At 41.1% G+C, this 17,151-nt stretch overlaps 1 protein-coding gene across 2 annotated transcripts in view; it reads right to left on the minus strand.

Moving 5' to 3' along the window:
* The window catches only part of GRM7 (glutamate metabotropic receptor 7), a 399,138-nt gene that overhangs the window by 68,621 nt on the left and 313,366 nt on the right, over positions 1-17,151 (minus strand). For both annotated transcript variants that reach the window (XM_079959692.1, XM_079959691.1), the window contains exon 8: positions 14,450-15,385. In XM_079959692.1, the coding sequence (XP_079815818.1) occupies positions 14,450-15,385 (936 nt within the window). The remainder of the gene's footprint in view (positions 1-14,449; positions 15,386-17,151) is intronic.

Genomic DNA, 17,151 nt, shown 5'->3' on the forward strand with positions numbered 1-17,151 from the left:
CACAGCATTGCACCAAAAACAATAATAGTAATCATAGAATCATATATGCCCTTTGAATTATTTATAGTTGCAGCTCGTTTGATGTTAAAACAAAATCAAGGTATAAGCATAGGGGAGGGCTTTTAATAATTAGACTTTGCTGTTCAAAATATTGCCAGCGGAATGGCAATTATTTCATTTTAGCTAGTAGGTTGTCATTTTAGCTAGGAGGTTGACTATTATGTAATGTCACAGGTGGGACAAAGGATTTGGTATTCAAATTCTGCTGGCAGTTTCACAAGAAAGAAAGGAATAGGTGTCAACATGATACATTCAATGCCTTGCAAAAATATTAGCTTTTAACATTTAGCTTGAGGCCGTTAAATGTGCATGACAAAGCCTTGTGCCAATGGATGCAAAGCCCAACATTCTATCATATTCTAATGCTGCCAAGAAACAGAGTCAGGAATAGATGGGGGTATGGAGATAGAAGGCTCAGAGGTGGCAGAAAGGGGTCAAAACTGGCCCCACTCTTTTGACCGGGACTGGGGCAAAGGAGGCTTCAATCTACCTCATTGCCTTTGCAACTACACTAGATTAGTAGCTGCCACCCTTATCCCCAGAATGGGCTGTTCCAAAGGGCATTTTAGAAAAAAAATTATGAATGCAATTTCCCCTTAGAATTTAAGAATGGGGTATGGGATGGAGGAAGGAAAGTAGCCTTCAATCTATATTAGTGGTTCCCAAACTTCAAATTTGCAGATGATTCCCAACTGCTGGAGGGTAGCTAATGCCACAGAAGGCAGAATTCAAGAGGACCTTAACATATTGGACAGCTGGGCTGACCATCACAAAATGAATTTCAATAGGGACAAATGTCAGGTTCTACACTTAGTCAGGAAGAACCAGCTGCACAAATATAAGATGGCGGACACATATCTGGATGAGCAGTAGGAAAAAGGATCTAGGGGTCTTAGTAGACCATAAGCTTAGCATGAGTCAACAATGTGATGCAGGAGCAAAAAAAGGAAATGATATTCTAGCCTGCATCAAAAGAAGTCTAGTGTCCAGATCACGGGAAGTCATAGTCTGCTCTAATCTGCCTTGGTCAGAACACACCTGAAGTACTGTGTCCAGTCCTGGGTGCCACAATTTAAGAAGGATATTGGCAAGCTGGAGCATGGGCAGAGGAGGGCGACCAAGATGATCAATGGTCTGGGGGAGGGGGGGAAGCCTCATGAGGAATGGTTGAGGGACTTGGGTATGTTTAGCCTGGAACAGTGGAGGATAATTGATAGCCATCTTCAAAGGGCTGTCTCATGGAAGATAGTGCAAGGTGCTCCTGAGCAAAGGACCCAAATCAATGGCTTCAAGTTGCAAGTAGGGATTGAAACATCAAGAAGAACTTTCTGATGCTAAGAGTTGTTTGACAGTGGAACAGATTCCATTCATTGGAATTTTTTAAGCAGAGGTTGGATGGTCTCATCTGTCCTGGATGCTTTAGCTGAGATTCCTGCAGGGGGTTGGACTAGATGATTCTGTGTTTCACTGATTCTGTGCTCCCCTCTGTTCTGTTCTTATAGCACAAGCAGAACGCATGCACAATTGGTGTGAACCTGGATATCTTCCATTCATCCCCCCACTCCATGCAGTTCAGGTTCAGTAATATCTTCTTTTTCTTTCCTGCTTTGTGGCGTCTGTGTATTTTATTTACATTAGTTTTCATTCCTTTGTACAGGCAGGATCGACCCAGCAAAAGAGGCTAGAATAATCACACAGGGGAGGGGGGGGGGATCCTTGCTTTCTGCATGAAACATCAAAGCGCCAGCGCTTGCAGGCTTCAAAGAATTCCTCTGTGACTGGAGACCTATCTCCGGAGGTGCCAACTTTTTAAAAAAGTAATTTCTGCCTAAATGAATACATCACCATTATGATGCAGTTTCATCTGAATTTAATTTGAGTATTATCCCTCCATTGTGAAGACACTGATTTTAATAACTGAAAATTCCACAAAGGATACTGATTGTTAATTATGCCTTAGCATTCATCTGTATATTCCTATTAGAGATACAGGGGTTACAGCAGCATGAATATAGTTTTCATTCTATCCAAATGGCTGGTGGCATGTTCCTCACTGAAAATGAACATTCAGCTCCCTAAGTAATTTATATAGAGCATGATTATGGCCTTGGGCTCTTTCTGTTCAATATTTTAAATTAGATGCATACCTTACAACCGCAACATAGCTGACAAAATACAAATTTTAGGGGGGATTTCAATGCAACAAAAAATGATAGGTTAAGTCAGGTCAACGTCAAACATCTTTTTTGTTGTTGTTTCAAGAATCATATTTTATTAATTTATGCCCTTCTAAGGAGGAGATAATTATTTCAATCTGCCCTAACCTTAACCCGAAGATCTCAGTAATTAGAATCTGAATATATTATTAACCAACACACCTCTGAATTTCTTTTGCTTTTGGTAAACATCTCACATGATCTTTCAGGAGCAAGGTGCATTAAACATATTTGAAGACTCTTGAGAAGCATGTAAGTGCTTTATGAACACAGAAACAAGGGTTTTTGTGTAGACTTGTTCACCACATAAAATCACAATAAAAAACAGATAAAGAAAAATCAAAAACAGACAACCCCCCAAGACCACAACACATTTAAAAGGGCATCATACATCAATCAGGCAAAGGCCTGGTTAAAGGCAACATTTTCGCCTGGCACCTAAAGTTATAATGGTATAATGAAGGTGCCAGCCAAACCTCCATGGGGAGAGAATTCCACAAACGGGGAGCCACTGCAGAAAAGGCCTGTTCTCATGTTGCTACCCTCTGGACCTCTCGTGGAGGAGGCACAAAAATAAGGGTCTCACAGGATGACCTCAAGGTCTGGTAGGTTTATATGGAGAGAGGTGGTCCTTGCATGTATGTAAATAACGAGTTGAAGAAGGAGCACAGGGTCTCAGAATGATAACTAAAAAAAATATTTTTAACAACTAGCCTATTCTCATCCCCTAATTTACACGTTTATTCTAATAAATTTATGTCTTTTAGATTCTGCTCCTTTTGTCTGTTTTTAAACTTTTCCCTTTTGGTGTATCCCACTGCAATTAGTAAATTAATTCAAATACAATACTATGGGCCACTTTGCAGATTACATTTTTAGGTGTACACCCATAATGTTTTAAGTACACATCGTGAATGTAAATCATGAAGGTGGCAAGCATGTGTTAAATGTATAAGTATTGTCAAGGGATGTGGGTAGTGCTATGGTCTAAACCACTGAGCCTCTTGGGCTTGCTGATCAGCAGGTCAGCGGTTCGAATCCGCATAACAGGGTGAGCTCCTTTTGCTCTGTCCCAGCTCCTGCCTACCTAGCAGTTCAAAAGCATGCCCAAAAGTGCAAGTAGATAAATAGGTACCGCTGTGGTGGGAAGGTAAACGGCATTTCCGTGCGCTCAGGCTTCCATCACGATGTTCAGTTGCACCAGAAGCAGTTTAGTCATGCTGGCCACATGACCCGGAAAGCTGTCTGTGGACAAATGCTGAATGCCACAACTCCAAAGTCACCTTTGACTGGACTTAACCATTGAGGGTTCCTTTACCTTTTACCTTATAGGTATTGCCAGCATTTATTTACTTATTAAGAAACATACATACCACACATCACCAAAAGGCCACGTAGCCTATATTACAGCATAGTAAACAATATAAACTAACACACACACACAAAGAGAGAGAGAGAGAGAGAGAGAGAGCGAGCGCTAGGTACCCCTAGCAGTGATGTAGAAATGTAATTCAGTTTGCATTTAAAGGTGATCCTACCTAATTAATACATTCCAAAACAATACATGAAACTGACAGACGGATTAAGTTTAAAGGAAAAATGGAAACAATCTAGATAATTTTGGACATCATCCAAATTAAACCATTGTAAGACTTGATCAGATATGCATATTCATCACTTATAGGTAAGTGTAACCTATGAATGAACCATCTCAAAAGAAGCATCATGGGCAGAACTTTCAATTCACCCAAAAAACAATACTTTTCAATTGATTTGGCAAACTGACCTGGAGTCAAACCTAGTATGAGAATCACTCTGTGAAGTGCAATGTTAATAGAACATTAACTTCTCTGCCTTAATTTGATGCAACTGTATTTCAAAGACATAAAATGATTGATATAAGCTTTGTGCATTTCTTCTCATTGCCATCTTAATACTGTCTTGGGGGCTCCTCTAGAGCTCTGGTTATTTTAGCATTAATTTCCTAATGAACATTTCTCACTGTTTTATCTGGAAAGAACATAAATTTGTGATAGACTTAAGAGTTTCAGGATAATGTTTTCTTTTGTTTTGTTTTAAGCCCACTCTCTCGAGCCATTACTTATTCTGGAAGAAACAAGTCAGCTTTTCTAGCACGCTGAAATATTTAGCTATGTTTTTCACTTTTGCTTTCCAGAGATAACAACACCTGGAAGAATGGTTAACAGAGAAAACAACAGCCACTCAAAACATTCTTAAAATTATTTAGTAGGCCCCAAAGCACCAGGCTTCCTACCTTATATAATTTCAGCTTCAATTTATTCACTTCTTATTTATGTTGAGTGCTAAATGGAAGTTGTTCTTTGTCACTGAAATCACTTAGATTAAAAAATCCCAACCGCCCCTTGGCCGGCACAAGATATTTTACAGACTGAAGCAAAAGGCAAGATGGCGATGGGGCAGCATCCTTTGGTGCACCAGCTGACAGCAAGCTAGTTTAGGGGTATATGACAGACCATGAGGAACAGGCAGTTCTGGTTTCCAGCAGAAGGAAATGGTAAGGGAACTCAGGAGGAGCAGCCAAAACTGTCCCCAACACCTGCCATCTTTCCCTAAGGATACAGCCAGCCTTCTAAAGGGAATCCATGTACAATCTTTTCCCTGCATGCTATCTAGTGGGCTTTAGAAGACCTTGAAGTACAATTTTCAACAGGTGTTGCTTTATTTAAAAGGTGAAGAGAGTCCTGCTTCCCCCTGCCATTCATTTCTAAAGCATGTCTGAGACTGAGACATGTGTCAGGTCATTAAATCCAGCAATAACACCTTGAATATTTAAAAATGTTAACCGCCCCAAACTAGCTCAGAACAATTTTGTGGGAGATTAACATGGCTATAGTGTAGCTCATCCCCCCACCCCCAAGTGCTATATTTTTTAACATCATGGGCATCAGTTGCCAGTTCTGAAATGAATATATTTAAGCTTAAACTCAGCAAATGGGATGCCCACTGATTAAGGACTTTGGCAATTTATTTTCTGTCTTACTTTAACTGATAAAGAAACCTAGTAGGACATACCAAGAGGTTAAACATATGTTCTATTGGCCCCCGCTAATAGCAACTGGTGTTAATGGAAGATTCCCTCCCAAAGCAAATAGCAGTTTTAAAGAAGAGGTTTTAGTCAGGATCCCAACAGAGGAGGTAATGTTAAACTTCTCCTCTCTACCTTCTGCAAGCCTCCACCTCAACAGTCCTCACTCCCAAAAGCTGCTCTTTCCATTTTTAAAGGGGGCACATGAAATGGAAAAAAATGTATTAAGTATCCCGTCTAATTTTGCCCAAAATGTGATATGGGCTGGAGAGTTGAAGAAATGTAACATTATTTTAGTACAAACTAAGGGTATCTTGGATACATTGTGATGAATATAGCTCTATTAAACAATACACTGAAATTATTAACCTATACACAGAAGTAATTTAATGCTAATTAAAATTGTTTGCATGTCTGTGGATGGATGCTTGATTCAAGAGAGGTGCATATGTGGCTTAGAGCATTATTACAGGTGTCAGTTTGGACTACAATCAGATTGGTTAATTATTTTATTACTTTCTTAAACAACAATTGATCATGCTGATCAATGGTTTTGGAAGCTTAAATAAGTAATGCTAAGATCATTTTCTCATAGTTCCAGTTCTAAGAAGTCTTTCACACCTGCAAAGCCCATGAACAGGGGCGCCAACTTGGGCCCCAGATTATGGGTGCCCAGCAGCATGCTGACGGTATGTGCCATCATGATGTCTTGATGCACTATGTGTGCTATGTGTCACATTGGAGGCCCCATGAGCCCTCAGCTACCATCTGTGAGGCCTTGGACTCCACCCCCAAGGGTTCCTAAGGCCTCAGATGTGACCTCTGGTGCTTGATGAGGCTCTGGAAATCATGTTGAAGGCCCTGTGGTGCAGGAGGTGTACACCCACGACAAAATTTAAGCGGGTGCCTGGGCACCCAGGAACCCTTACAGCAGTGGCGGAGCTTCATGCTCTGGCACCAGGGAGTGGAGAGCAGGCAGGGGCGGGGCTGGCGCATGTCCTGGGGGCATGGCACACTACCCGTAGGGGCATGGCGCATGTCCTGGGGTGTGGCACACTGCCCGTAGGGGCGTGGCGCACAGAGCAGGTGGGGGGAACAGCCTCAATGGCACCCCACCAGGATCGCGCTGCCAGGGGCGGTGCACTCCCCCCGCACGCCTCTTCCTCCGCCAGTGCCCTACAGTTGGCTCCAGTGCCCATGGATAAGAAGAACTGCTGCCTAAATAGGATGCTCATGTAATTCCAATAATAATAATAATAATAATAATAATAATAATAATAATAATAATAATTTATTTATACCCCGCCCATCTGGCTGGGCCTCCCCAGCCACTCTGGGCGGCTTCCATAGAAGCCAAAAATACAGTAAAATATCACACGTTAAAAACTTCCCTGAACAGGGCTGCCTTAAGATGTCTTCTGAATGTCAGGTAGTTGTTTATCGCTTTGACATCTGCTGGAAGTGTGTTCCACAGGGTGGGCGCCACTACCGAGAAGGCCCTCTGCCTGGTTCCCTGTAGCTTTGTTTCTCGCAATGAGGGAACCGCCAGAAGGCCCTCGGCGCTGGACCTCAGCGTCCGGGCAGAATGATGGGGGTGGAGACGCTCCTACAGGTATACTGGACTGAGGCCATTTAGGGCTTTAAAGGTCAGCACCAACACTTTGAATTGTGCTCGGAAACGTACTGGGAGCCAATGTAGGTCTTTCAAGACTGGTGTTATATGGTCTCGGCGGCCGCCCCCAGTCACCAGTCTAGCTGCCGCATTCTGGATTAGTTGTAGTTTCCGAGTCACCTTCAAAGGTAGCCCCACGTAGAGTGCATTGCAGTAGTCCAAGCGGGAGATAACCAGAGCATGCACCACTCTGGTGAGACAGTCCGCAGGCAGATAGGGTCTCAGCCTACGTACCAGATGGAGCTGGTAAACAGCTGCCCTGGACACAGATTTGACCTGTGCCTCCATGGACAGCTGTGAGTCCAAAATGACTCCCAGGCTGCGCACCTGGTCCTTCAGGGGCACAGTTACCCCATTCAGGACCAGGGAATCCTCTACACCTGCCCGCCTCCTGTCCCCCAAAAACAGTACTTCTGTCTTGTCAGGATTCAACCTCAATCTGTTAGCCACCATCTATAGCATGAGGGAACCTAGGCAAAGGCTGTCAGATCAACATTGTAAAAGTTAAAGGGCATTTCATGTTGTTTTTTAAAAGATCTTACAGAGCTACAGTTCCATGGAGTTGTAAAGCTGTACAATCTAAAGTAGTATTAGTCCCTAAAAGAGGTAAACGCAAGTAAAACAATAACCCTATTATCACTAGTGAGAATCTGACCACATTACAAGTCATAATTTTCTAGTCAATGAATCCTACATAAACTGGACAAAATCACCTTCACTATGAGATTTCAAAGTATCTTCACATTTTTGTAGAGCTGTACAACTAAACATAACCTTATATTTTGAGAGAGCAGAGGAAGCATGGGACAGTTGAAAGCTCTGTATTATAGTTTAGCAACCTTGACAAATGGTTCCCTGGAAGGCTTGGGACACTGACACCAGGAATAATATTGTTGCTATAGCAACTACTACATCAAGCATTTGTTGATATGGCACACATTCACTTTCCTGGTGAAACACAAATTAGCCTCAACAGTCAAGCAATATTTCGCAGGACAACCAAACAGGGAATAGCGCCTCACCCCCCTAAATGTGCAGTAGGTACAGTAATATTTTGCAAATGTGAAATTACTAAATACAACTTTTTTTATGTGCCTGAGAATTACATTGTGTAGGGTGAACCAAACGAGTCCCATCGGCACAAGCTCTGCACAAGGCCTTCAGCTTCCACAATGGTGTCCTCCGTTACTCTCCCCATGCTCCCAAAATTCACCCAAGGCATTTGGGAGAACCCCCAGAATAGCACATGGGAGAAGGAAATGCTGGCACAGGACACCCACCCATTGTTTACTTTGCCTTTTCCACACTTTCAGTAAATGTGTGTGTTCATTCATCTTGCCAAATGGACCTGGCACATTCTCATTCTCCCACTGATTTGAATGAAAAGGCCATTTAAAAAAAATAAAATGTCACCAGAGGAGAGAGGGTAGTTGGTTTCAACAGCAAATGGGATTAAGGGCTTCACATTTCCTGCTAGTAAAGATACATGGAATGGGAGGATGTGACAGAGGCCTCTGCAACTGGGACATGAAATCAAAGGTTTATCTAGAGGCGATGAATTAGCTGCTTATATTCCTCACACTTTCCCCACTAAGCATATTCAAACACAGAATCAATGTTAAGAGATTACTAACGCCTTTCAGATAATAATGATAGTTTATAAAAGTTCAAAGAAGCCTAAATATATCCCCAATTAGACTTCACAGCAAGATGCAGTGAGATATTCTTCAATTGGATGCTTGAACACAGGAAGAGCAACTCAGGAGAGGAAGTCAGGCTGAGTGATGATGGACACAGCTTCTGTGGGAACACAGTGATCAATGCCAGCTCCTAACCATGCTACTCTTCACTGCAGCTAGGCAGAAAGAAGTATGCATACTGTTTCTCTTGCTCTATCCATACACTTTTAAAAATTTCTGATTTTTTTTTTAAAAAATTGCTAGAGCACCTTGCCTACAGCTTTACAGACACAGACATCTCAAAGAGTGCCTTGACATCATTTCAGCATGCTGAAAAATATTGATAAGTTCCAAGATCATAATTCTAGCCACCTTCTATGAGTGCAATACTGCTAGATAAAATGGATGGCTTGGGTTCATATACAATAGTAAAAACCTTGCAGAATGCACTTCTGACAACAAAAGCACTTGATCCTCCCACACATCCTCAAAACCCAACCTAAACATGAATTTCTTTAATGGATGCTCAGAAAAATACATGATTGAAGACACACATTAGCCCCAAGGAGAGTTTGTTCTGGTATGATAAGCACTTTCACATTGCTTCTGCAAAGAGCTTTGTTTTCTCAGGGCCAAAATTTGCCTTAGGGTCTATTTGTGACTATGGCTAACTTTTCTAGTTTGCTGTTGTTAAATAACAGCTGTGGGGGAGCACAACATGTGGGTAAGGAGGAGAGTTAACCCTTGATCCACGCTCTGCCATTTCAATGAAAATCACCCTCCTGAAGCTTCTGTTTGCTGTGGGAAGGCAACTGCTATAGTGGTGTGAGGGTGATTTTCCTTAGGACCATGGCACACGAAGGGATGTTTAACCCCGCTCTTCACATATCCCAGCCTTTACAGCAGTTGTTGTTTACCCAACAGCAACCCATCAAACAGGCCTATTAATTCTGATCTTGCATTTAATGAAATATAATTTGGCCCCCAGACCGGTGTTGTGGGATATTTATAACTGTCTACCTCCGGGGAACAGTTTCAACAATGCCTGCTTTGCCAAGGAACACTTGAGCATTCGCTAATGAGCTTTGCACATAAATAAACTCTGTGTAGGGAAAAGCATAAACAAATCCATGTGGATCATTGTGAATGTGACTTTTTAGTATGTGTTCATGTAACAAAATATGCACAGGCATGGGTATCACATAATGCTGTACAGATAATGATATAAAGGTAAAGGTAAAGGGACCCCTGACCATTAGGTCCAGTCGTGGTTGACTCTGGGGTTGCAGCGCTCATCTCACTTTATTGGCCGAGGGAGTCGGCGTTCAGCTTCCGGGTCATGTGGCCAGCATGACTAAGCCGCTTCTGGTGAACCAGAGCAGCGCACGGAAACGCTGTTTACCTTCCCGCCGGAGCGGTACCTATTTATCTACTTGTACTTTGAGGTGCTTTCAAACTGCTAGGTTGGCAGGAACAGGGACCGAGCAATGGGAGCTCACCCCGTCCCAGGGATTTGAACTGCCAACTCTCTGATCGGCAAGTACTATATACGGACATATTATTCCTTTTCTAATACGTAAGTGTTATGTGTGAAACAGCCCCAAGCATTTGATGACAATGTATACTGGCTTAAATGCATACTGATTTCTTGACAATGTATACTGGCTTTAAAAACTAAGAACAAAAATACAGTAAGAATTAGAAAGGCATTTGTTGGAAAAGGGAGCAGCTTTCAGAGAATAATTATATGCTTTGTGTGTCAGTCACATGAATAATTTGCTAGAGAACTTGCTTGACTCACTCAACTCCTTATCGTCTCACTTTGCTATTCTAATATTTTGATTCAATTTGGCTTATTGATTTAGCTGTGCTTGGCTTGACCTTACAGGGGCTGTTTTTGCTCTTTTCAAGTGCCACTTTGTATTGATCCTAGTATAAACCTATAGCTTCTATAATTGGTCTAACACTTCTCGGAGGCTGCCTTTGCTCCTGATCAAGGTAGCCACAGATCTGGGGAGAATTTAAAACAGTTTTGTTGTCCAGGCCAATTATATTGGCAGCATTATCACTAGCATTTCATTTGTACAACACTCGCTGCCAAAGGGAGAGGTTAATAAGCTGTGCTGCACCACGGTGTTTAGTTGGACAGCGAATGGTGAGTCGGGGATGTCAGCTATTCTGAACTCCCCATTGCTGTGGAGAAAGACTTTGATTCAGCTGTTCACAATTCAATTACAAGGAAGTCATCGTTCTCATAAGGAAGAAAGCTAGCACAGTAAGATCTGTTAAGGTATCGATCTCTATAAGAAGAATGCCTTCAGATGAGCTGATGTGCTAATTGTTGGTAAGGCAGTAGCATGGGCACATGCAGTGCCCGGATTTACATATAAACTAAACAAGCTATAACTTAGGGGCCCACTCTCTTGGGGCCCCCAAAAAAATTAAAGGAAAAAAACAACTGGATGTAGATTTCCAAAATATAAGATAAAAAACAAATAAAATTAAACTTTTGTTATTGTCAAATGCCAATGTGTTTGCATTATTAAGTTTGTTATGAATAAAAAATCATTTTAAGTTAGAGTTTAATAATTATTTCACTATTAATATACCTCTACTTAATTGTATTTCACTATTAATATACTTCTTCTTAATTGCATTTCAGTTCAACAATTACTTTGGTAAAATACATATTTTGTTCTTTGCAAATGGCTTTAGATACCTATTAGGTCCATATATTACCATATAGCATATATTCAACACAAAAAACAGTGACAATTTGTTGTTGACAAAGGACAGCTGGACATATAAAGGGCCCCATTACCTTCAGTAGCTTAGGGCCCCATCAAACCTAAATCCAGCCTTGCTTATGGTAAATGGCTTTACCTAATAGTCTCTGAAATAAGCAACCACGTTACCTTCAGCTTTTAATCGGCTACACTCTTATGTTGGTTTGTATGATTTTTATTTTTTAAATTGCTTTGTATGTTAACCACAAAGTGTGATAGAAATAATTTTAACTAAATAAATCATAGGAGGGCAGAGAGTTACTTGAACTCCTGTGTCTCCACAATATCACAACAGCATCTATATTCTTCTTCTTTTTTAATATTTCCTTTCCTCATAGTTCCAAGGGGTTTCACAAGTCTGAACAAGAAGGAAGGGTTGTAAGGACACCTGCAGTTCTTTCCCAAACATTTTCTCCCTCCATTACAAACCCAGTTCCCTCACCACAGTATATATCTCTTCCCATCATGTTAGCACAGAAAAGATTCTGCTGAAAACTAATTTTTTATTGCAAGACAGTGATTAGGCTAAATAATTATATGTGTATAATTGGGGTTAATGCTGGCCACACACAATGTGCTTGTTGTAAAATCAGAATGTGCACATTTTAATATATAAATCCCTATTTCTTAGTCACATTAAAATGTGCTGGTCATATTTATATTATTATGTCTTATAAAAATATCAATACCAAGACAATTTTTATTGCTTCTGATTTAAGTTCCTGAATATTTTCTAATATTAAAAACTTCTTTAATATAACAAAGCCTCCAGAAATGTTACCATTAAACCATCAATAGCTCTTGTTCTCTTCACATTTTCATATAGTTTAATTTTATTCCAAGGCATCATTACAGTCCCTTGTTATAGTCTATAATATAATGCCATTTTTCAGCATGTAAATGTTGTAAGAACTAGTAAAGCTAGATGTTATCCATTCCGGTATTATAGGAAAACCTAAATCAATATATAGGGACCACAACCCAATGCACATGTACCTGAACATTTCAAAATGCATTCAGAAGGGATTTGAATGAGGAAAATGGTACAAGGAGAAACATTCAAAGGCCTAGCAATACTATTATCTTAATGCAGTTTATTTCCCAGTATTAGAAATTATGATAGTTCCATTCACGAAACTCTAGACATCACATCTAGTTTGGTAAATTGTTGCCTGGTCACAGAATCAGCTTTGATTTTATGAATAATTAGCTGGTTAGTTCACTGCTGTAAATGGAATAGGACTTGCAAATGTTATCTGCACATGGCCTTCTAACAGGTGAGATCAATGAATCACACTGTACCCTGCTTTGTTATACATATGTGCAATGTCACTTACTAAGCTAAGTGATAACTGTCTCCGTAGAGACAGTGGCGGAGCTTCATACTCCGGCACTGGGTGGTGGAGAGCAGGTGGGGTGGGGCTGGCACGTGTCCCGGGGGAGTGGCACACCGCCCACAGGGGCGTGGCACACATCCTGGGGGCAGGACATGCCACCTGCAGGGGTGTGGCACCTAGCGCGGGTGGGGGGGGGCAGCCGCAATGGCACGCCACCAGGATAGCACTGCTGGGAGTGGTGCGCTCCCCCTGCACTCCTCTTCCTCCACCAGTGCATGTGTGTGTGTGTGTGTATATATATATATATATATATATATATATATATATATATAGTGTCTGATATTACAAAACATGGTCTGCTGACAATGATTGCTTCAGATCCCAAATTCTGTAGGCAGAAGGAAATTAAATTTAAAAAGTAAAAAGAAGAAGAAGCATACAATCTAGTTTTGTCTGAGAAATGGTTATAATAATAGGCAAGTACAAAAGCACTGAGCAAAACTTGTTTGGATGACAAGTCTGTTATGCAAGTATATGTACTCCTAGCAGTCAAAATGCATTTGTTAACAACAAATCATACCAACCAACCCAAAATTTCTTCTTTGATGTGGAAATGGGTATAATGGACAAGAAGGACTACTGTGGATATAATGTATCCTGACGTTAGGAAAACTTTTGTCACCAATTCAGAAGACATCCTCCTAACTAAATTGAAGAAATACATTTTAGAAAGTGGATACAATATTGGAAGCAAAACCCAAAAGAGTTATAATGCAAAATGTATTTCCAAGGAAGTTGTGGAATCTCCTTCCACTAAGGCACAATAAAGTCAATTAGACATTCATGCATATGTTTAAGTCTACAGTACTCTTCAAGCAACAACTCCCTTCCTTTGCATCACTGTCGCTGCAGCCTTCCACCTTCTGAGGATTAAACTTCTGCAGTGGAGATCCTTCTCTATTTTTGTAGGCTCCCTGCACAATTTATAACTCTGATCTTACAAGATTTCCAATTGCACAGGGAACCTACACAAGTAGGCTCCACGCTGCAATGTGTACAAGTAAAAAAACAACAGCTTGGTTATGGCAACACTGAACCTTCATATTTAGAAATTGTAGCCATATTTTCCACGACAAAAGCTGCAATCTTTTATATACTTACCACTGGGTATAGTCTATTCATGTTAACAGGATTGCACCACAATACCTAGTTTGAGAAACGCATCTCAGCGATCCTTTGCGCCCCGTGGTTCTGAATTCCCAAAATGCAGATTAGGACATAAAACTATTTTTAATAGATGCTGACTTTATAAACTGTAATCAAAGCAATGAGCTGTCCCTCCCATTAAAATAGTAACGCTCTATCCATTATGTTAAAAAAAAGGTGCAGCTCAAACAGAAGGAACTGATGGATCAGCTGATTCTTACTGACCATCATCTGCCACTTCATCAAACAAACGACTTACAAACTAGCTGCAGGAAGGGGGAGGCAAATACATCGTGTATTGCTGTAGCTGTAAGGAACCATTTTTGCCAAGACATTTAGCCCATTTCCAAAAGCACGTTTAAATAAAAACTTCCATATATAATTTATAGGAAAAATCATCCCATGAGTTACTTGATTTTCACCTACCTTTTCAGCTGCATGGGAAGTGCAAAAAAATATTGGAATAAAGGCAAGCCATACTATACAAGTCGTGTACATAGTGAATCCAATGGGTTTGGCTTCATTAAAATTCTCCGGGACACCCCGAGTCTTGATAGCATAGACAGTACATGTAACCATGAGGAGAATGCTATACCCCAAAGAACATATGATTTGTAGATCCGTAATGTCACATTTGAGGACTCCTCTGGCTTGATCTGGTTCCATAGGCTTATGCTCATCATAATCTATTATACTGTTTGGTGGGTCAACTGCAAACCAAATAAAAACCCCAAGAAGCTGTACTGATATCAAACTTGAAGTAATTGCTAGTTGTGACGTTGGACTAATAAGCCGGGGTGCTGTCACTGATTTTTTGCCCTGTTCAAATATGCGGTAGATGCGGTTTGTTTTAGTCAACAGAGCTGCGTAACTTATGCACATCCCCAATCCTAAGAAGATACGTCGGAAGGAGCACACGGCAACATCTGGCTTGGCAATCATCAAGAATGTGATGATATAACACAGAAATATTCCTGTCAATAGAACATAGCTGAGTTCCCTTCCAGAAGCCCGCACAATGGGGGTGTCGTTGTATCGAATGAAGGTTGCCATAACAAAAATGGTGGCAATAATTCCAAGCATGGCCAAGAAGACCGGGATGACCGCCCACGGGGAATGCCACTCCAGCTTCACAATAGGGATAGGGCTGCACCCTGTACGATTCTCATTTGGCCGTTGACTGTAGGAGCAGATCTTGCAGGTTACTTCGTCAGACTGGTATTGGTATCCATCACATAGCTCACATTGCCAACAGCAGCTCATCCCTTTAATAATCCTCTTTCGTTCTCCCGGTTTACAGGGAAGGCTGCAGACCGAAGTAGGGACCTTCTTTGTTCCTTTGCCCCACTGCATTTCATCCATCTATGGGTAAAAGAATGCAAAGTAAATATGACTGGTTATCTGGAAGTAGCTATCAAGCAGCCCTTAGTAACCACAAAGGAAAACGAATGTGTGCACAGATGGCATCATGGAAACAATCCATTTTCTGCTAAAATTCTGTACATATATTTGGGTAAAACGGATATAGCCATGTTAATCCACCACCAAGTAAATGAGGGCTGTTGCTGAGAAAGAGAAAATAGAATTAAAATTTCACACAAGAAGCAAATAATAAGCAAATGATATAAAGGTTATTAGGGAGATGATATAGGAAATAATTGCATGTAGGATCCAGGATTGTTGAAATGATGAAATTTGTTTTATCAGCTGAAATATTTGGGCATTCTCTCTCTCGTTTCCTTTGCAACACAGTAAATGCTCATCTAGCCATGCATAACTTCTTACAACCTTGTAAGTTATAGAGATTTCTTAAAATTGGAAATAGTTTAATGAACACTGAAGTCTGAATTTGATTTAGGCATCTGCAATCTGCAAAAGCTGTGTCTAAAGTTTAAGCTAAAGGGGTTTTCACACACCAATGCAGTGATTTGATTGATTGGTTTATTACGGCCATTGGCCCATATCTAAAAACAATACATCAAAATTTATCCATAAACAATACAATTTAAACAGTTCCAAGTTAAAACACCCCTATAAAACCAATTTTACTTCAATTAAGTAAACTATACACAATAAGCTCCCTCTATGTCAACCGCAATTCAAATCCCTCAGATTTTGGGGGATATGCGTCTTAGTTCTGGCACTTATTGATGGTTCTTAAGTTTGGCTAAGCAGTGAATGGCCATGCTCTCCAGTGCTAATGTGCCCCCTTCAATCGAAGTCCAGAGGCAGTGTAAGGGAGAAACAGCTGTAAAGTTTAGAATAAAGGGGTCTCCATCCCTTTAGCTTAAATTAAAGAGACATTTGCAGCCTCTGAACACACCCACCCCACTGGCAGGCAGAAGGCCTAGCCAATGCAAGTGATTCCTTCACACATGTTTCAACACACAAAAGTTCACATGAACCCCTCTTTAGTGCAACATAGATCTGCCACATGACCCATCTAATAAAAAGTAACCTGGTCTGGGGCTTTTGGATACATGCAGCCGATGAAAAAATGTAATTTCATATTCATAAACATTTCTCTATTAGCAGTCACTATTTGAAACCAATATAATGGTGTACCGATACAAGATGCCAAAACTGAAATAGAAATCCATGGAAAATTATGGATGCTCTTTTCCTTTCCTCTCCTTTTCTTTTTGTCTAGCAAGAATGCCCTTCATCATACCTCTAAATTAGTAGCCTCCAAAAGCTAATCGTTTTGTTGCTTCTGGCAAGAAACCTAATTATGGAAAAACTACCCATTACAGAAGGACGCAGGTGGCTCTGTGGTCTAAACCACAGAGCCTAGGGCTTGCCGATCAGAAGGTCAGTGGTTCAAATCCACTCAACGGGGTGAGCTCCCGTTGTTCGGTCCCAGCTCCTGCCCACCTAACAGTTTGAAAGCATGTCAAAGTGCAAGTAGATAAATAGGTACCGCTCTGGCGGGAAGGTAAACGCCGTTTCTGTGCGCTGCTCTGGTTTGCCAGAAGTGGCTTAGTCATGCTGGCCACATGACCTGGAAAGCTGTCTGTAGACAAATGCCGGCTCCCTCGGCCTATAGAGCGAGATGAGCGCGCAACCCCAGAGTCGTCCATGACTGGACCTAATGGTCAGGGGTACCTTTACCTTAACCTGTTACAGAA

The sequence above is a fragment of the Podarcis cretensis genome (assembly GCF_951804945.1).
Source record: "Podarcis cretensis genome assembly, chromosome: 2".
Classification (NCBI taxonomy): domain Eukaryota; kingdom Metazoa; phylum Chordata; class Lepidosauria; order Squamata; family Lacertidae; genus Podarcis; species Podarcis cretensis.